Consider the following 21,929-nt stretch of genomic DNA (forward strand, 5'->3'; position numbering starts at 1 on the left):
GTGATGGAGAATCCATTGCACCCCTGATTATGGTTACCTACCCTTCAGACAATGAAGAGTTCCTGTCTAAATTTTTAGTTAGTTTCAAGTTTCCAGCTTCAGTGTTTCAAGTTTTAATGAAACTGTTCAGAATTGTCTAGATATGCTTTGCTGCTTTTGTATGTTGAGGCTGTAAGTTTTGCAGATTTCTGGACTTTTAAGTATTACTTTCTGGACTAATCCACTGTCATTTTGGTACTGAACTTTTTGAGTAATATAATGATGTTCCCTGTTAATATTTTTAAGTGATCCATATTTGTAGCCAACAAGTCTGTTAGCTACATTCCCTTTTTTTGTTAGTCAAAATAGTGTATTTCTAAAATAGTATCTTTGCCTGTTTGTTTGGGGATAACTTTCTCTTCCTTTTATGCTGCTACCTTTTTATTTTCTTTCCATCCTGAAAAATAGTTCTGTTTTACCACTGGGTTTAGGAAGCAGAAATTATTTTTGAAATTTTAGTTCCAACAGAATACAAAGTCTCTGCCACTGAAATTTGGGGGGAGGCTTTGCCCTCTCTTCCTCTTTCCATCCTTGCATCTAATTGCATGATTTCTTCCTTTTTGTCAGCCTTAGGAGTTGTTAGACCCTGTTGTGATTGGCTTTTTACTCACTAAAATGACAGAAGTTTCCTACCTCTGTTAAGGAAGGGTCTGAGTGCTAGAAGTCTTAAAGTGAATGGTGGGAGTGAGCAGCTGGTAGTAGTGAATGAGTTAAAGCGAGGAGCCAAACCTCTACTTTGAGCCAGGACAAGCCATTTTGTTGGCTTTCTGCATATGGTGGGGTCTTACCCTGAAGAAAGTATTAAGGGTTTCTGATTTCTATCTGTAATCTGTGTTAATTTGTAATTAATCTGCATTGTTACCAGAATGCTCTGCTAACATAACATTATTATAACATTTTAAAGAAAAAGTATCTAGTAAAGCTGTTGATTTTTGTTTTTCTTATTTGTAAATAACATGTTTTGGATACTTAAATATTTTCCAGTCAATGCCAGGATATGTCAGAGGAAAAATAATTTTTTTGATCAAACTGATGCAGCCATAACTTTCTGTGGCGCCATCATTGTTGAGAAGTATATTAAAAGGAAAAACTATGCTTAGCTTAATTTAGTTCTCTAATACTGTTCCAGTGAAGCTGGGTCAAACTTACTTCCCCTATGTAGGATCAGAGGGAAAGGTTTCATTTCTAAATTCTAGTCTCTTGAGAGTTAAAAAGAATAATTACAAAAGACTGAGGATTTTGAGGATAAAATTTTCAGTGATATATTCTTGTAATGATTTGAGTGAATATTACATTCACTGAAATGTAAGCCATTTCTGTATGACCAATAATACACTTAAATCAAAGCACTTCTCCACCTCTGTTTACTCTCACCTTTCTGATGGTTGAAGGACTTTGACTTTGCATAAATTAGTGGTCCTGAATATTTGATCATAACTACGTCTTTAAAATTTTTTTTTTTTAAGGAGTCTTTTGTATTGACGCAACTGCTGCTTGCTTCAAGAATTTAAGCTACTAAGTGCAATACTTGAGCTTCAGAAAAACTCTTTCCTGCATGAGGAGTGATGTAATGGTATATAATGTTGTAATGTGTAATTTTGAGAATGCAGAAATAACTCATGAACTAATATATTATGCTGTAACAGGAGGTGATTTTTTTTTAATGAAATGGCTGTAAAACTGGCTGTCCCACTTCCATCATTTCCATGAATAAATAGATGCATTTAATTTAAGTTTTCTGCACAATATAATTTAACTTCATATTTTTCAGTCAGCAGAAGTTAACTCTAAGAAATAACTCTTTGTCTGTGACTCAACATTTAAGACTCTTGATAAGAGGCCAGGATCAGGACTGCTTTCAGGTAACTAATGTAAACTTCTATTTCATGTTTATGACAAAACTATCAAGGTAATCTGTTTATAATAAAACTGTCAAAACTTGTTTAATACTTGTAGTAGCATTTGCTCAGTAATAGCTGAATTAGACTGGGAATCAAATTGCAGGGGACTTCTGCAATTGAATTTCATCACAGAAAGCAAATTTCAGATTTGCTATTTTGGAATAGCAGATCATTGATCTGCCTTCAGTCTAGAAGGGTTAAATGAGGTTAAGGGTTAAACGTCTAGTTTTGCTAGTTCAGTGGAACAGACCAAACTGAATAGTTTTTCTGCTTTGAATAGAATTTTGTAGGTACATTCATGCAGTAAGCATACATTAAGAGTTGAGGTGGGGAAATCTTTTTAATTTTCTGCCTGCCTTTCAACAATTGTTTTGGTTCACCGTGGGGTCCTGTATTGTTGCCTGCTTGATTCTGAAGCTGGTTGGGATCAAAGCTGGTTTACTCTTTTCTGCCTGTGGTCTGTTAGATCTTGACACTAAGGTGAGATGCCTTCCTCATCTTTGTCTTGGGAAGGCATCTGTAATCAGAGAGGAGTCAGACACATTCTGAAAATGTTATTGATGGACTTGTAACAGTGCTTGGAAAGATGTGGCACGTTTTAAGTGCCATATAGGTTTTGGATTTTGGACTTCTCACAGAGAAGAATTTTGCTAACTATATGTAATGATACATGAGATACCATGGTCATTGTACAGAGTTCTGGACATCAGGCCTGATTTTCATTCTGGAAGTACTTCAGAGATGGTTTTCCTGGGTTCATTAGAAAATTTGTCTTCCAGTTGTTAACTGGTTCATCTGTATTCTTTCCTTTGAAGGGTGGCTGGATTTCTCTGGCTCATTCTGGAGGATGATCCTGAGTTTAAGAATCTGAGAGATCCTTCACCAATATGGCTCAAATTTCATTACTCATCAATAAAGGCTGTTTCTGACCTGGACAGAATTGTTTAGTAGATTCTTGCTTACTGTTCCTGTTGTGACCAGAAAATCAACTGGCAGTGCTAGGTGCCCAAAACTTTTTTTATATGCCTCCCTCTGTAATCATCTCTATTTGTCCTGACTGCTTTAGAGAAAATAAGGCAACAAAATGAAACAGGTTGGCTGGGAATCTGTGGCTGGTAAAAGCTGTAAAAATGCAATACTCCAACTGAAAAGCCATGTCTCTCCACTACTACTCTGTTTAGAGTCATTGCAGCCTCAAATATTTCCTGCTGTCAACTTAATCCAGTGCCTGATGAAGTTAATTTTGGGTTGTTAATGAAGGAAGTCTTATTACTCTATATTTTCTTATTGTACTTGCTCACTTTTGATATCTTGTGGTTTTTTTAATAGTTGCAAAGTATATTTGGAACAGAGGAACGCTTAACTAGTAATTGGGAGCTCAAAATCCGTCCCAGAGAAGATACTAATATATACTTGAAGTTTGCACCTACTCGTATAACTTGCATGTTTGCAAAGCTGGAAATCAAACAGCTGGGGGTTCGATCACAGCCAGGAATTAAGTTTACTGTAAGAGTCCCATCCTAATTTCTACTAATTTGAAGCATTTCTTGTGTGTGGGGGTGTGTTTTTTTTTTTTTTTTTTAAAGAAAAGTCTAGCACTGAGTAGTGCTCTCTACTTAAAAATTTAAACTTCTCAAGATATTCAGTACGTGTATCTGTTTACTTGCTAAATATGGTATGGGCACTAAATTTTAGTCTGAACATTCAACAGCTTGACTTCACACATTTTCCCCTCTTGAAATAAAAAAGATGTTATGTAGTATGTTAAAAGTTGCCCAAGATTTTAACTCTAGAACTGTCAAAAAAAATTCTGAACTTGCCTGGTTTTATAGAAAAACCTTAAACTAATTTTCAGCAAAACTTGAAACTGAAGTTGAATAAATTTAGGCTTATTTTCTTCCTTGCAAAGTCATTTCAGTTCACATTTTGAGTGTTTTGTCATGCTGTGTAGTATATGCTCTTTGTATAGTTTAACCCTAATATTATCTTTTACAGAAATTTAGTAAGAAATACTTTTCATCTGAAGTGTACTGCTTATTTTCAGATACCTCTGTCTGGATATGGAGGAACAAGCAATATCATTTTAGAAAATGTTAAAAAACTGTCGGACAATTACATGATAACACTGAATGGATTATTGCCTGCAAGATTAAGAAAAGTTTCTTTCCGCATGAGAAACACAGGTTCTCGCGCTGCCTATGTTAGAGCATTGTGCTTTGCTGATCTTGAGACAAAAACAGTTATGGATCCTCATGCAATGACGGTGTCTCCAGAGAGGTTTGTGTTAAAAGAAGGAACACATGAGGTAAGTATACCTAATTGTGGACAAATTTCATTAATTTAAAATAGATGTGTTCAATGACTATGCATATCAGAAGTTTCTCATTAAAGTTTCACTTAACTTGTGTTTAACATTGTTTCACTTGTATTGCAGTAATTTTCCAATCAGTACCAACTACAAGAATTTTTTTCTGAGTATGTTGACTATGTCTTTTATCAGGTGATTACTGTAACATGGAATCCTGTGGAAAAAGAAAAAAACTTCCATAAAACAAAGATGTTATCAGCAATATGTTTTTTTTGGGGAGATGAAATTTCCAGACAGCAATATCGTAGGTAAGATGGAATACTGTGGGTTGCTATTATAAAGTAGACAGATGTTTAATAGAATGTTAAAACTAAAGGTGTAATGCTACCAACAGTATGGGTTTTAACATGCTTATAAAAGTGGCAAGAACAAAACAAAAGACCTTGATATGGAGAGTTCCAGTAAGTCTTATGTTTGGCAGTTTTTTTACATACTGCGGCTATGATACTAGTTAGTTTTCCTTTTTTTCTTCTTTTTTCTTTTTATGTTCTCTGAAGTTGTGCATATTGGTTGGGGGGGGGGCGTTTTTGTTTTGGAAGAGAGTTGTTGTTTCTCTTGTTATCCCTTTTCCAACATGTATGTAGCCTTAATTTTTAAACAAAATTCTTTTGAAAGGAGTAGTGTAGAAATTCAATAGTATTAAATTTTGAGCGAGATCCACATTTTCTTTTGCTGACTTAAGTTGAGGAAGATAGAGTGTGAGTGGATGTGTGTTTGAGAGAAATAACAGCTACATATGGTCATAACAGATGCAAATGAAATTTCTAGGATATATCTTACCTTACCATGCTTAAAGGAGGTCACTCTATTTCAATTTGTATAACTCAAATGCACAAAAATTGGCTGGGATACTCTGCTTCTAATGACACTTTTGTCTTCTACTGTGTATGGTGTACAATGATGATGCAAAACATTAAGAATGAGCAGAGTAGTAGGATGCTGATCATGATTCAGTGCAAAATTTTCTTCAATGGATGGCAGTCTCTTGCTATTGCTCTCAGATGTGATTGCCAGAAACTTTAGGAAAGCCATCATATTTATTATTATCTAAACCAAATATTAAATGTAACTGAATTTAAACGTATGACTTTGAATAAAAAGCTCATGAAATAGTTGTGTGTATGGTATTCTTGATAGCAAACCGGTCTGAGATTTTTCAGATGTTTATTACTGATTTTTATATGAACTCTTTCTGAGGCAGTGCTCACTATCTCTGAAACCACCTTGGAGGGCAGAATGCTAAGGTAAAAGATTTTCTCTACTGATCAACAGAAAACTAGCTGAGAAGCTTGGTACACCTGTGTAGGTAGTGTCTGGAACTTCTTTGTGTTTGGCTTGAGGACACTGATATGTATGTGAATGAAACTTCTAGTTGCTGGTTTTATTAGTCAGCAGACATTTAGGTTCGTGAACATAGTGGTCTAGTTGGTTGTTTCCTGGTGAGAGCTTTTCTGAAGTCTCCTTTGAATCCCAAAATAGGGACGTTCATCTCTTGAGGTGAAGGACTGTAGTAAGGCAGTGAAGCCCTATTCGGTAGGTGTGTAATACAGTGAGACCCTGATTTGGAATTCGGGCGCAACTGTGAAATGAAAAAGTCTGCCCAATGTGCCAACTTCTGGCTCAAGTTCTTTGCTCTGAAAATATACCCAGTCAGCAGCCCGGTAAGTGTCTTGAGACTTAGGGGGAAGAGGGGAGGTCACAATTACTCGTGCTGAGGCAGTTGGGTTCTGCATAGGCATTCCATTCTTGCTACCTTCAAGACTCTGACTCCTTCTGAAGTTTGAGTGCCAGGCTCTCCATTACTGCCCTGTAGCTTCCTATTCTCTCCCCAGACTATTTATATCCCCATGCCTGCCAGTATTTTCTGCTCCATTTTCAGTCATGTTCTTCAGCCCTGTGTCCCAGCTGTTTGCTGGCACCTGCTGCCACTCTGCCATTGACTAGTTGATTTTTCTCCCCAAGAGACTTTTCCTCAGCATCTAAATAGCATTCTCATCTTTACTGTGATGATTTAAAAATGACTTGTACACCTGAAGTGCTTACCAAAAATCTAGGTAGATGTAACTCAGGGTAGAGAATAAGTGTGCACCTTGGAAAGATAGGCCTATGATAGCCATGATTTGGTACCTTTTACTTTGCAGCGATAGAGCAGTGTGAGTTTTTGTGTGGTTTTTTTTTTTTTTTTGGTTGTTTTTTTTTCTCTCCAAGTTTTAAGCTTATGAGAAGGCTTCAAACTTAAAAGTATGTTCACAAATGTGAGCTTGGTGTATTCCAGAAATGATACAAGTTAAAACGATGGTAGATTCTTACCCTGGGAATCCTTTTCAGATTGATGTTTCCAGTAATATGTAAAATTTAAAGTCTGTTTCTTATCTCTTTAATAGAGCCATGATGTGTAACCCTCAGGTAGCAAAATACATAGTCCCAGAAAACAGTCTGTTGAGAAACATGATATTTGATGAAGAATTTCAAGGGGAGCAGCTAGTGACAGAAGGTGAGCCTATGACTTGTTAAAGGAAATATGTAATACTTGTTTTGGGGGGAAGAAATGTGATTTAGGCTTGAATTCTAGTTATTTTTCCATGATTTTTTGTTAAATGCGGAAGTGAAATGCCCGATTTGGACAAAACTTGCTTTCTTTTTTGCATACCTGTCCATTTAGACTTACTATGCTTTTCTCTGAGCAGAGCAGAAGCCCTCATCTGTGTGTTATGACACTAGAAATGTTCAGTTTATTCTGAGAGTTTTTACCTTATTAATACTTGAGAAAGACTTGAGGTACAATTTTACTGAAAGTTGCAGAGTTAATCTTGTACACGGGTAATATATTCTGTATCTGAAAACTAAGAGGCAGAAAACAAGTTTGCTGACGTTTGAAGATGTTTTTCCCCTCCCAAAGTAAGTAACTCTAAACTTTTCTTCAACTTCTGCTTGTATTATCAAGGAATTAAGAAATCTGCAATTTAGTCTAGCAATGTCCTTAACTTTAAGCCCTTTAACACCATATTTCTTGAACTAATTCTTCTCACCTATGGAAAGATTTTGCTGTCCGAAGGTTGTTATGACACCAGAGTAAAACTTATAGCCTGATTCTTTCCCTGTAGATCTTTTATACGTTGCTTTTACTTGGAGGGGTGATCATTCATCGTGGCTAGGTTGAGGTGAAGTCCTACTGAAGATACTTGAGGTTTTCATGTGTGCTCTGAAGTTGTTAACACACTGTGAGAGAGCCCAGACAGTCTTTGATTAACTATAGTTGGCTTATTACTAGTGACTTGCTAATAGTAGTTAAAAATACGTTTCTGTAGAAAACAAGGCCTACCTCTTGCATCTTAGTTGTTTTTTTTATTGTCTTTGACACCATACTTTGCTGAAATTGTCTAATGTAGCTTATTGTTTCTTATTTGGTCACAACCATTTCATTTACTCAAACTTATTTATCTTGGATATACAAAACTTGTCTGGTACGGCACTGCTTTCTGTACTGAAGTCAATAGATTTGAGGTGAAGCTGCTATCCCAAAAAACTGGGAGACAGGCTGGTGTAACACTGCAAATATGTCTTCAAGGATGGATGCTGGAAGTGTAGTTTTTAGAGTTGAATGGGTTATTTGTGCTTGCCTTTTTTTTTTTTTTTTTTTTTTTTAAAGCAGTGATGTAAACAAGACCTTCCTTACCTTGTCACCCAGTGGTGTCCAGTATGAATACCACAATCATATTCATAGTGTTTTTTTTTTAAGTGGGATATCTGTGGGCTTTTCTGTTACTTGTTCTCATAAGTCAAATATTTAGCTTGCCAGCAAACATGCGATTAGGAAGCAAACATGCGAGTAGGAAGCAAACATGCGAGTAGGAAGCAAACATGCGAGTAGGAAGCAAACATGCGAGTAGGAAGCAAACATGCGAGTAGGAAGCAAACATGCGAGTAGGAAGCAAACATGCGAGTAGGAAGCAAACATGCGAGTAGGAAGCAAACATGCGAGTAGGAAGCAAACATGCGAGTAGGAAGCAAACATGCGAGTAGGAAGCAAACATGCGAGTAGGAAGCAAACATGCGAGTAGGAAGCAAACATGCGAGTAGGAAGCAAACATGCGAGTAGGAAGCAAACATGCGAGTAGGAAGCAAACATGCGAGTAGGAAGCAAACATGCGAGTAGGAAGCAAACATGCGAGTAGGAAGCAAACATGCGAGTAGGAAGCAAACATGCGAGTAGGAAGCAAACATGCGAGTATTCTTTTTCTCTAAGATATCTTTCAATTGAAAAGTGAGTTTTATTTTTTCAATGTTTAACTGCTTTGTTGCTTTTCAACCTTTTAAATTAAAAGCGTGTTAAAGAGAGACTGTGGAATAAAGTTAAAAGATTAAAGTCAATCCTCAGAGCTGGGAAGTTCTAATCTGAAGCTACATACTGGTAAAGCTATAACCCTAGACCATTTTGGTCTCTATTCTACATTGCCTTAATCCACAGAGGTTTTTGAAAAATCTACTAAGAAATTATATTTTAACTTCAGTGTTTGAAATAGTGTGGTGTTAGTTTTCACTGGTCTGCTCACTTGATGTATCAGTGTGATATGTAACTATGTAGTTAGACTAGATGGTCAGCTTTCATACTCATAAGAGAACTAGAATCTTACAGATATTCCTATGTTTTGATATTGTCCTATATTCATTGTTAGGTTATGCGATTAAAAGCTCGTCTTCACACATGCATGCACAATGCAGAGCAGAGGAACAAGGGTGGATGGGGGAACCCGAGCAATACTCTGCCTGGGCTGCTCTTAGGGCCATTGCAGGAGGGGGCTCAGCCTGTAAAAAGCCCATTTATGCCTGCCTGCCTGCATGCACACACACACATGCGCATACACACACACACACACAGAGGTTGTCCAGGTGTGAAATGCACCCCTTGCAGGAAAGGCTCTCCAGATCACCTTACAGACTGCGGGAGGAGGGGGCGGGGTTATTGCCTAAGGGCTGTGGGACTCATTATGGGATGCAGGGAAGAGCATTTGGTGCTTGCACAAGACTTATTGTGGGGTCTTTATGGGGGGAACCAAAGGTGGGGAAAGGGAGGGATCAGGGTGGTTTGGGCAGGAACAGACATGGGAAAAATAGAGGGGTAATAGGATGCAGAGGGGCTGGTGGCACGTGAACAGGTTGCTGGTCAGTCTGCTTGCCTGGCCGTGCCCTGCACCTCATCGCCGCCGCTTGTCCTGTCTGCTCACCAAACTCTGTTTCCAGCTGTCTTCCTGGGTGAGGGGCTCTCTATCTGTGTGCATGTGCGTGCATGGAGGTCAAAGCGCCGGCAACCAGAGTCAGATGACAGGTCGCAGGGGGCCGGGTGCCTGCGGTGCCGGTGACTGGAGAGGCTGCTGTGAGCAGTGCCAGCACCAGGAGCGGGACTGCGGGTCACAGGGGCCCAGGTGCGTCTGTGGTGCTGGCAACAGGAGAGCCAGGGTGCGTGTGTCAGTGTGTGACCACTAGCAAATATCAGGCCGAACTAGCTGAGGAGTTAAGTGGCTTGGGAGCTCTGTGTGTGTTGCCTGAGGGACCCGTTCGTGTGTGTTTCTGGGTTTGTGTGTGTTTGTGCCAGCTGCTACACAGACTGAGTGTTTAAGCCCAGCTACTGGAGGGATCCACACTGTGTGTGTGTGTGTGTGTGTGTGTGTGTGAGTGCTGAGTGTTTCTGTCTGTGCTGATATCTGTGGTTGGCTGTGTGTATGTATAATCACATGTTGTATATGTGTGTTTGTGTGTGTGTGCCTCCTAGAAACACATGCTCCGCCTTGATGGTTGGATGTGGGGGCATGGAGCTGCAGCAGTCTTGCATCTCTCAGGCTGCTGATTCAGCTCCCTTACATTCAGTTGCTTTGCTGTAGTAGTTAAATTTCTCTTGCTCGTGTAATATATTTCTAGTTGCTAAGATGTGCATAAATTGCTAATTGAATAGATAAAGTGGTGGTTGTTATTTAATACATAGCGATTTTTATTCTAAATATTTTATTTGAAAGCAGTCTAGAATGTTTTGTGAATTGCATACTTCCTGTGTTGTCAAAATGAATCTAGTTTGCAATGAAGATTAGCAACTCATCTGCATATGCATATTTGTAAAAGAGCGGGGAAAGAATTTTGATCAAGTATCCTTTGTGAGATCCTCCTAAGAATAATTCATTTCTAGGTATCACGTGACATGCTTAATTACATTTGATAGAATTTATGCCTTTATACAAAATTGCTTGTCCCTTGTGGTTGGGAAGATTGCACCATTATGCTGTTTACATGCTCTAAGTCTGACCTTTAGTATCTGAAATATGTGCACTATGGCCTTACAATTGAGTTAACTTTAAATGTCGTCATAAACTGGTCATTTTGATACTTTTAGTTAATGAAAATGAGAGAGCACATTTCACTTTTACATCCTAATGAAGTGTTTTAAAACTGGAATTTCCTGACAGGAATGGAGTTCAAATAATGGGGTGGGGGAAGGAGACCAAAAATTGAGAGTAGCAATAAGGGCCATCCTACAGGTGAATATATTTCTATGCTGGGCTCTATGAAATATGACAGATTAGAACTCTAGTTGCTTCAGAAAAACATATTCTGCTAGAAATCCTTTTGTACGACTCCTGGTTTTGTTAACAAGTTCCAGGATGCATGTAAATGCTTCTATAGTAGGTGTTGCTCTGTCTTATCCTCAGCTGAAGTGTAGAAGCTATATACAAATATTAATAATCGTCCCTGCTATCTACAGTGCAGCAAAGGCAATAACAGTTGGCTCAAATGTATCCTGTGTGAGAAGTGCTCTTTTCCTCATTCTGCCAGTTCAAGAAGTAGCTTAAAGCAAAGCAGAGAACTTCTTTGACTTGATTAATTAAACATTTTGAGCTAATATTTTAGTATTTTTAAATGGTATTCTGACATTTCTGGCCTTTTAGGCAGTTATAGGGATATTGAATTAAATACTGAAGTGTTAATCCGTTGTCTTTGATTTAGAAGTAATTTCTGTCAAAATCTCACTTTCCATAACACCATTAAAATGTTCAGATTGCTTTGTGCTTAGATTCTTATGTTACATCTAATGTTAATGTTGATTTATGTTCCAAAAATTATTTACTACAGGTTCAATTATCAGGCAATCTACAGTATCTTAGCCACCTGATGATTGACTAGGATTATATCTCAAATCTCTGTGTGATTTCAGGGTATTGTTGATTTGTTCTTACTAGAATTGCTCTATTCCTCTTATTTTTAGTATATGATATCCCAAGAAGGGCAAATGACGTCCATCTCTTCTATGGAAATATGCGTAAGGTTATCCTTTCTGTAGTTGGATATTCCATTTTTGATCAGGATGATTTTCAGCAGTATCCTCAATGTCATTTGGAATCAGACAGGTAATGTGACTATAAAGATTACCTTCAGATAACACCAAACTGAACTGCATCTGCTTTCGTTTAAAACCTTTGAGATTTTTTTAAGGGTTGCACCCTTATATCAGTGATGAAAATTGACTTGCTGTGTGAGTGAAAGAGCTGACTATGCTGAAAATTTGCCTCTCTGAATATTTAGCTGAGTCTTCTCTGCATTTTTATATAGTCTATTTAAACTGTTAGGATAATTTTTAAACTATTCTCTAAACTGATGTCACTCACTTGCTTGCAACTTTCTATTCTTCATCTCAAAAAGCTGTTTTTTCCATGGGTACTTCCAAAGTGCATTTCTTATAGTCCCAGTAACATAATAAAGTTTTATGTCTCTGATAGAAATAGAGATATACCAAGGATTAGTGACCGTTCCTTGTCCAGCTCGTACGCCAATATGACTTTCAGTGTAGTACGTGCCACAGCTCATCAAGAGGATGAGCAGTGCTGAGGTTGATTTCTCCCCCCTCTCTCCCCCCCCCCCCCCCCAATCAAGTTGTCTGGTTCTGGGAGAATTTCTTTGGAGGACTGACAGAGACTTAGTTTGTAATTTGGACTTGTCATTTTTATATATTCAGGCTGTTCTTGTATTTGGAGCCCTGACATAGGGGAAGAAGCATCCAAATGCTGCACAGGTCCTTCTTAAGACAAGCCATTTTTACTTTGTCTTCATGCTATGTTAACTGTAAGAAAGATAATTTTATAGGTTGTTTCTTGAGTCTTCAAGCATTTTCCTTCTCAAGATCCTGTAACATAAGCACAGAAAGAGCCTACTAGTTCTGTTGAGTCTAATCTCTACATATGTAGCTGCTATCTTAAAATCATTTGTGCCTGTTGCACTCCAGATGCTGAACACTTCTGGGCAGTTGACAGACTTACCAGCTAGTGAGGTGTTTGCCAGACATACTGGGATTACACAACTAGAGGTTGGAAACCAGTATCTCCAGCAGCAAGCGGGACTTACTTTTTTCTTCTTCCCCACACACCCCTCCACTTGGTGATAGCCTGATCAGTTCTTTCTCTTTTGAATTTAACACAGGCAGTTCCATCTGAACATGAGGAAAAACTTCTTCACTGTGAGGGTGACAGAGCACTGGCTCAGGTTGCCCAGAGAGGTTGTGGAGTCTCCTTCTCTGGAGATATTCAAAAGCTGCCTGGACATGATCCTGTGCAATGTGCTCTAGGTGACCCTGCTTGAGCAGGAGGGTTGGACTAGATGATCTCCAGAGGTCCCTTCCAACCTCAACCATTCTGTGATTCTGTGAATTTATTCCCTGGTTAAACAGCATGAGGATCTTCACTTTTTGAGTGCACTGCAATTCTTAGAAATCTGATTGTGTTTAGTAATCTGACCATTATGAAATTTCATGTTAAGGAATTCTGTGAATCAATTGCCTTGCTGGTTCCATTGTTATCTTAAGGGATGAATCCACAGGTATTAATTCAGATGTCCTGAACTGAGTCAGGATTCTCAGAAGCATTAAAAAGTAAAAGTACAAATAATAGGAACAAAAGCTCTGTTTGCACAATGTTGTATGGATCAAGAGAGTTACCTATTTTACCTTTAACTGCTGATTTCTGGTTTGTATTTTAGTATTTAAAATCTACCTTGTTGTCAATTAAACTTGCTGTGAGAAATACTCTGAATGCTAGAATAAGAAAGCTTCTTAGCTTTCATATATGAGCTTATCTGCCATCTGTCTTGCAAGCAAAGATGTGAAGTGTTAGGCCATGAAGATGATTAAGGAATTGGAGCTTCTGTCATACAAGGAGAGACTGGGAGAGTCGGAACTGTTTAGCCTTGAAGAGAGAAGGCTCGGCAGGGAGGATCTTAACGGTGTGCATAAATACTTTATGGGGGTCAGTAGAGAAGATGGAGCCAAACTCTTCTCAGTGGTACACAGTGAATAGACAAGAGGCAATGGGCACAAATTAAAATACAATAAATTCCATTTAAACATAAGAACTTTTTTATGGTGAGGATGGTCAAACACTGCAACAAAGTCAAAACCTGACTGGACAAGTTCCTGAGCAATCTGCTCTAGTTGACCCTGCTTTTAGCAGGTAGGTTGGACTGGGTGATCTCTAGAGATCCCTTCCAACCTCAACTGTTCTGTGGTTCTGTGAACTCTTATTTCTCCCTGCAGTACCTTCTTAATCTGAATAAAGTATGTATAGAGAAAGCCTTTTACTTTATTATCACCTGAAAATAATTGTTTGTTTTAATCCCTTCCATTATGATCTTTTTAAACATCCTGTAAATAAGCTTTGTCATGATATAGCTGATTTAATTTTTTTAATAATGGAGAACTGAATTAAATTGAAGGCCCTTGTGAAGAGCTTTATATGTAAGTATGACTCATTTTATCGACTAATAAAAGTAGGTTGATACAATTACTTGTAAGCTATTTTTATGAATACTTTTGCTTAATGCAATTTTGTTTTCAGATTTGCCAACTCTATCAGACACATGAATGCAACTTTGGATGTTCTTCCTGTTAAAGGACCTCAAGGTCCTCCATTACCTGTAAAAACTGATGATATCATTCAGAATAAATTACTTGATCAACAGACTTGGGCTGTTAAACCTGAATACTTGATTTTGACATCTCCTTCTATTAGTGAGTATTTTTCAAAGTTAATAAAATAACCATTCTAGTAGTAAAATAACTGTACTACTTATCATGCCTGTAATTATTTTGGATTTGTAAATTTGGCTTGATGAGTAATCTTGCTGAAGTAGCATTTCATCTAAACAGTAAACTTGGTTTGAATGTAGTTTTGGTGAAATTGTCAACAGAAAGATGAATTGGGTAGTATACATGAACTAAACTGGAATTTTTATGATATGCAGTGCATTAGCAAGAGAAACTGAAGGCTTTAAAGCATGCAAAGGTAAAAATAGGACAAATTATCTTAATTGGTGCATCTCTCAATTTGGGACATCTTAATTTTTGTTCGTGTTAACTTTTTATAGCTTTTTTATATTACAGGTGGAAGAGCTGATACTGGACATGTACAAATTATCAACAATTCTAACAGGATGTTGACATTTGAGCTTTCTTGGCCAGCTCACTGCCTTACTATAACCCCACAACATGGAAATATTGAACCAGAGTGAGTTTCTTTCTGTAGGTTTCCTTAACTTATGAAAGTGTGTTGATGTTTTAGGGGAGTTTATTCTAGTGAGTTCTAGGTTGTAGTCTTTTTGTCAGTTAACATGTAAATCTAACTTTTATATTTCAGGATCTTATCCTTTTATATTTCCGTGCATAGGTATACATTTGTCACATGCAAAATTACATAGAAGCCAAGAGTTTTCTGTGCTGGGAAATACTGTTATTGTTCTTGTATAGTTCTCTGGGAACTGGATGGTTGACAAAGCAGAAGCTTAGAAAAAAATCTTCCTTTCACAGTAGTGTTTTTGTTAAAAATGTTCCTGTAGAAAAAGCTTAGCTGTTCTTATAAAGTGCTTCTCTTCCGGATATTAGTATGACTTGTTCACATTTTCTTTTGCTGATGTGCTGATAGTCATCTGAATTTTTTTTGTTGTTGTTGTTGTATTCTGACAAATCTGTTTTTTTGCTGCTTAATCTCTGGCTTCTCAATACTTGTAATATAAAAAGAATAACAAGCCAGTGTCAGGTCACCTCTACTTTACTATTAGTATTTTGTCACAATACTCATAACATTACTGCATGTGTGTGAAATTTCTCTCAGATGTCAGCAAAAAGTCTATCATGGTAAAATGCTTGAAAGTTCTGGCCACCTCTGATTTCTGAAATTCCTTTTTTTTTTTTTTTTTTTTTTTTTTTTTTTTTAAGGTCAGTACAGATAGACTTTTAAGATCCCACTGTTAAACTGGTCTCATTTCCCCCCAAATGGCTCTTGTTCCACAATAAATAGTTTTGCTGCTTGAGTATTATTTAATTTAGCAGTTGCTTTAATTTTGTAGATGTTTGTCCAAAGCAGATGCTTGCTTTTCAGTCTGGCATCACTGTTCAAGATTTGATGCATTTAAAAAACACTTAATTCTATCTTCATATATGTGTAAATACCTGGATATGTTGAGTGGGAGAGACTTCCATCACCAGTGAGAACAAGAGGCTTGTCTGGAGGGACTTGGATATTTGCCTCTCCTTGCAGATGCTGTCAATGCTAAGAACAACAGTTTCAAAAAGAGAAATAGCAATGAACGACTTTCCAGTAGCTAAAAGTAAGGACGTAGCAAGTGTCCTGTACCTTGGATTCATGATTCTCTGTAGAATGATTTCTTAATAAGAGGGAATTGAAGTGGTTCTTCAAGCAACTTTCTTGCTTTGCATAATTCTAATTTTTTTTTGACCCTTCATTGGAGAAGAATGAACTGAAACCTGGTATGTTGGGTCTGAATAAGTAGTTTGGATCAAGAACAGAGCTGCAAGTGGGAAACAGATCTGTGGGAACAGTTGACTTAGGCTCAACAAGCTGCACTTACCTGTTTTTCTGCTTTTCATGACCATGTCTCTGCAGTGCCAAGAGCAGGCATGCTGTCGGGTTAGGAGCCAGCTAGAATCTGCGTAATGCAGTGATGCCTGGGACCGCCCAGAATTCCTGAACTGATTTAGTCCAGGAAAAGGAGGGCGTCTGAGATCTCAGTGAGAGTGAAGGACAGTCCTAAGACTAAGAATGTGCTTTGCCATGCTAGAGCATGTAAGATCATGCTGGCCGCCCCCCTCTAAAACTCTCAAGTTCCAAGGGATGTGGTAAAGGCAATCACTAGCCTGTCTGAATATGGAATAACAAAGTCCTGTGTCCCTACTGCGTTTGGTAGCATTCTAACAGATTTTCTCATGGAGGAAAGTGAAACTAGCTTCTGGGATGTTGCTACTGCACCTCAGTGTTGGGAGTATAGATAAGTGCTGAGAAAAAAACTGCACTTTTGAAGCCAGGACTGTTGGAATCTGGAAGGGTTGCAAGAGCCTTCTTTGGAAAACATTTTTGGAGTTTCCTTTCTGGATAAGATTTGAAAAGATGCTTAGACTTTTTTCTGCTAGACTCCACTCCATTCAGAATGGAAGCAATGAAAGCAGAGAGGTAATATCTTTAGGTTTGGATATGACCCTTGTGAGAGACATATGGTCTGTGACTCCATGTGAGTTGGATTGGCAGATGAAGTTTGTAGCAAATGTCAAAAAGAAGCTGAAAGGAGCAAAGGCAATGGAATGGTTTGTGACAACAGATAGTAACAGAGATGGTGTGTGCACATTGCAAATCCTGTTCTTGCATACACAGCCTGTACATGAGAGAGGAGCACGAGTGCAGAGATTCCAAAGACTGCTGAGCATTAGAAAATTGTCATCTAGAGTGATGAAGCTGTGTTTGCTTGTTGTTTGAATGTACTTGCTGGCTGTACCCCTGAAAGACTTCCTGCTGCTGGAAACTAAAACCCCATCCCTTTCTGTTGAAAAGAATATTTCAAGAAATACCAGTATCCTGATTTAATATTTTAAAACTATTAACAGCTGTTCATTGAAGTTTATATGAGATGGCCATATTATGATTCCTGTGGATTGATTTTGCTCCTACACTAAACTTGTGTGCTGTGCTAATTACATCTCAAGCTAATTCTTCAGGTGTAACTTGAATAATTCTGCTAATTGGTTCTCTTTGCTTACTGTCAATGACCTTTATTTCAGTGATCTAGTGCTAATCTTGAAATTCTTCCTTGCTTACTTTCTGCCCTCTTTTATTTAAATTTATACAGTATAGAATATGGAATGCTCTAAATCAGAATATACTTATGTTCTCGGTGGTCAAATTCTGTGTGATGTCCTAACTGCTTCAAATGAATACTATTCTTACTATCTATAGAAACCACTGATAACATTGGAAGGCTTTTCTTTTTTCTCCAAAATTGGTGGTTCTGCATGGGAGAAAGGAAGGAAAGCTCTTTCTCTAAAACTGGAACTTTTTTCAAAGATGCCTTAAATGCAATTTGTGCAGGATAATTTGTTTAAATAATACAATTTCATTTTTGAAATTTGAAGCTTATTTTTTCTGAAACATGTAATCATATGTCTACTTCCTGTTGCCTGACAGGATGTGCATGTTAGTGATAGATGTTTTACTCTTTTCCTATACCTCCCACCCCATACAACCATCACTGACAAGTTTATAAAGTATGTTAGTGTTTCATGTTTCTGACTATTAAATCTCTATAATAAATCACATATCTAAGAATCTTAAATTTATCTCTAGATCTTTTCCACTTAGCTGCTATCCTAAAAATACATCCTTTCTTGAGCTAGTTACACATCAGTTATAGATGTTCAGTCTAATATGAGGATAATGCTAGCAATTTTTTCTTTTGATAGGAGCAGTATACTAATTCTGGTGAGTCCTAATCCATCACTTGCTACAAAACCTTCAGTAATCCCTTGGAGTGGCCTAATCTATATACATTGTGATAATGGACAAAAGGTACGTCTTACCTGAGAGATGGGTTGTGACAGTGTATTTTGGTTTGATGGGTAAGGACTAGAAGTGTTGCTATAACCTTTTAGGTGTAGGACACCAGTTCTGTCAACTTCATGTACTTTCATTAAAATCATTTTTCCCCTCCATAATTTTAAAGCTTTCCTAAAGAAAATGTTCTGAATAAAAGTAGCTAAATTGCTGTTCTGTAAATTGAGATTTTTGGTTCATTCATCTCTGAATAAATACTGTGAGGGGAACACATAGACTGAATTAATTACTAACAAAATTGCATCTGCTTACCCACCACTGATTTATGCATTGTCAGCTAGAAATTCTAAATTAATACTTCATATATATATATATGTAAAATAAATACGAAAAGCTAAAGTAAGTTATTGAACAAGACACCACTGCTCCTTTTGGTCTCTTTTAAGGTAAAATTAGCCTTCTGGCAGATGAGTCTGTGGGAAAGAAACAGTAGAACAGGTTCTTGATCTTCTTGCATTTTAATCCAAGATTTTTTCCCTGCTTGAATTAAGGAGTATATATGAAATCAATTTACTAAGTCAAGAGTTTTTTCTTTCATCAGTGTAAAAGCAGAAAGACTCTTTGGTAGTCTTCCCCAAAGAAATAGACATCTATTTGTGGATTTTTTTGGAATTTGCTTGGTTTGTTTTTTAAAGCCAGTATGTATTTTGGTGGTATTGATAGGGGTGCATGGAGAGAGAAATGAAGAAGACAAAGAATAAAACAGCATATCTACTTTTCCATATCTTCTCTTGAAGGAGAAAGATGATGTATATGATACAGAATTGGAAACTGCCTTTAAAAACACGGGGAAATTGATGAAAATAATGAGTTGAGAAGGCAATAGACACTGTACATGTCCTTAACTATGTTGTGTTCTGCAATATGAGAATAGGATTAAAGAGAAGAAAACTAGTATAACAAAAATAAAGGATGTAGCAAAAACAGTCGAATATAAATGATCTGGTAGTTGATAATACTTTTACCATTTCCTTGCTACCTGTCCAGTTAAGCAAAAAGTATTCTAATATTTTAATGGTATTAACCTAGGTATTTAGGAAGTTAGCTGTTAAAAATTTTATGGTTGTAAGTAAATACTGTTTGTAGGTATATTTATATTTATGGAAAACAGCTCTAGTGAGAGAGGGATTCAGTCTTAATAGGTTACTGTAATAGTACTTGCATATAGCCTATTGAATTAAACCCTCCAGTTGGTAAACATTGAGTAAATTTTCCTGTTCTCCTAAATTAATTTTTTTCCCTGAAAAGCTTTAAGCTTTATGAACTGAAGTTAGAGAAGACTTGGTTATCCAACTTGAGGTTTTTTTCCCACTGTTGGGATGTAGAGTTGAACGATGTGAGCTCTTACAGCTCAGGAAAATAGAGTTAAGTAGTATAACAATATTCAGTATTTAAATCTTTCTTACTCTCTTCAAATTGTGTTAAAGTTTATCAAAGTGCAGATTCGGGATGCAGTTGCACAGGATGCGTCTGAGGCAGGCTCTCCGTCTAGAAAACTTGATGCATTCACTCTACAGTCTGAAAATCCTATTACTTATATGGCAAAACCTCTTTCAATGCCCCCTTTAACAAAAATGGAAATAAAGAACAGAACTGTTGTTTTTCCTAAAACAAGATCTGGTGAGAGCTCAGGTAATTTCACTTATTTGTAATTGCAACATCTGTAGTATTTTGTGTTTAAAGTTTTTTTGTTTGCTGTATTGCACGTTTAGAAACTTGAATGCCTTGACTCTTTTTAATTCTTTTTTTATCTTGACAAGTGTGATTGGGCAGGTCTACTCTCTTGATTTTGTTTCTTGAAATGTTAATCTTTGTGATGTAACTTTTCTCTGAAATCTTTTTTGCTTATACAGTATAGCATTCTTGTTTTCTGTAGACAGGTTTGCATACAGATAGATAACTTGGCAATTTTTAGGCAATTGTGATGGATGGTACCATACTGTGCCATGGGCTAAGATGACACTGTGTGGTTACTGTGTTTTACTGAAGCTATTCCAGATCACTGCACTTCTGCAGTAGACCACATTCTCCCTGTATTTGTATGTGTCTCTGTGATGCTAGATAAATTTCTATGCATATAGCAGAGAAATAAATTACTTCCTTAAGCCTGAGGGAATGGTAACTACAAGACTGGCCATCTCTGTCTTGTACTTAAGGATCTAAGATGATGATGTTGAAAATAGAGCCTTGAATCCTCAGTCTGTATTTTTAGTTCCAATAATGCTTAAAATTCTCCAAATTACTATATGAAACTGCCATTCTCTTATCTAGATACCAGATTTTCCCTAGTGCTTAGTTCTCTTTTCTAGCTAATGAAGATTTTTGTAATGATTACTGACATTATAATTTTTTCATTTAGCAGTCCTTAGAACTTTTTTTGTAGTTTTTGCACTCTATTATGTGAAGATACTGGCCAAAAATCTGAATGCTATAATAAATTGAGACTATTAGAAGTGACTTGGAGGATATCTTTGCTATTTGTCATGTTGTTCTGAATTTATAGAAGCCAACTTCCTGGTCCAAACAGTGCATTCACTTCACATTGTCTTTGATACACTCCCCCCCAACCCCGTAAGCATCTTCAGTTTGATTCTTAATTAGAAGACTTTACCTCCAAATTTACTTTAAGCTTTCAAGAATTTTGATAGTGTGTTTTGTTTGATTCTGCTCTAGAAGTTTCTAATCTATGTGGCATCTTGAAAACTGTTTCTGTTAAACTTGTGTTGTGTCTTGAAATAGTCTTTTTGTTTAAACTCTTTTACCTAAAAATACAAAAGTTTAATAACACTTCAGAACAAAGACGTTCAATATATTTATCATTCTGATACCTCTTTTCTAGAGAGTTATCTGGAAATGGAAAATAAGGGGGATGAAAACCTGAAGTGGCATTTGTCATCATTTGCGCCACCCTATGTTAAGGTGAGTGAATGCTGCCTTGCTAATGCATGTTTTAGGCAAATCTCTTATTTTCTTTTTTCCCTTTCTTCCTTCCACTTTCTCTTTCTCCCCCTACCCTCTTCAGAAAGAATATATATTACATAATACACTTAAGTTTCTTCTCAGGCTATCTTTCTTTTCTAACCATAGTAGGGAAATATTTTACTGCTTTTTTCACCTAACGTACTACCTAACGGTGAATCAGTGGGCCAGAAACTGTCCCATAGAGCACTTACTAGCTCATAAGGTTTGCTGGTGCTCATCCAATACATCTTCCAGATTGCATTAAGTAGTCAAACATACATGAAAGATGTGTTCATTTCAGATCCAGAATGTCAGACTAACTTACCTTGTATTGAGACTTGTGCTGCTGGGATTATACTGTATGTGGTATCTCTGTAGGTAATTTAAAGTTAGGTCAAAGATACTTGATTCACACTGCTGCCACTCCTGCAATTATTGTAGCTGTAGTATTGATATTTGTAAATACTTTCCCCTCTGTGTGTGTTGTGTTTTTTTTTATTTTTGTATAATCTTAGTACTGTGATAGTTGTGCTGATTTTGTGCTAGAATCATTATGGTCTTGTCATGAAACGATAGAAAAAAGGATTATGAAACACTCTTAGCTGTAGCCCAGATTGTGAAGACTGTGTATGCAGTGTTCTAGCCAGTGTGCCCCTTCTAAATTGCAAGTCAGTAGTCATGATGATTGCATAAATATTGTAGTAGTTTCAATCCTTATTCATTTGCTTTGGG

At 37.1% G+C, this 21,929-nt stretch overlaps 1 protein-coding gene across 2 annotated transcripts in view; it reads left to right on the forward strand.

Annotated features, from left to right (window-relative positions):
• Positions 1-21,929, forward strand: part of CEP192 (centrosomal protein 192) — a 75,481-nt gene that overhangs the window by 40,471 nt on the left and 13,081 nt on the right. For both annotated transcript variants that reach the window (XM_067290732.1, XM_013942468.2), the window contains 11 exons: positions 1,811-1,901; positions 3,270-3,446; positions 3,985-4,245; positions 4,441-4,556; positions 6,693-6,802; positions 11,561-11,702; positions 14,178-14,350; positions 14,723-14,846; positions 18,086-18,191; positions 19,664-19,868; positions 21,076-21,155. In XM_067290732.1, coding sequence (XP_067146833.1) covers positions 1,811-1,901; positions 3,270-3,446; positions 3,985-4,245; positions 4,441-4,556; positions 6,693-6,802; positions 11,561-11,702; positions 14,178-14,350; positions 14,723-14,846; positions 18,086-18,191; positions 19,664-19,868; positions 21,076-21,155 — 1,585 coding nt within the window. The remainder of the gene's footprint in view (positions 1-1,810; positions 1,902-3,269; positions 3,447-3,984; positions 4,246-4,440; positions 4,557-6,692; positions 6,803-11,560; positions 11,703-14,177; positions 14,351-14,722; positions 14,847-18,085; positions 18,192-19,663; positions 19,869-21,075; positions 21,156-21,929) is intronic.

The sequence above is a fragment of the Apteryx mantelli genome, chromosome 2 (genome assembly GCF_036417845.1).
Source record: "Apteryx mantelli isolate bAptMan1 chromosome 2, bAptMan1.hap1, whole genome shotgun sequence".
Taxonomy (NCBI): domain Eukaryota; kingdom Metazoa; phylum Chordata; class Aves; order Apterygiformes; family Apterygidae; genus Apteryx; species Apteryx mantelli.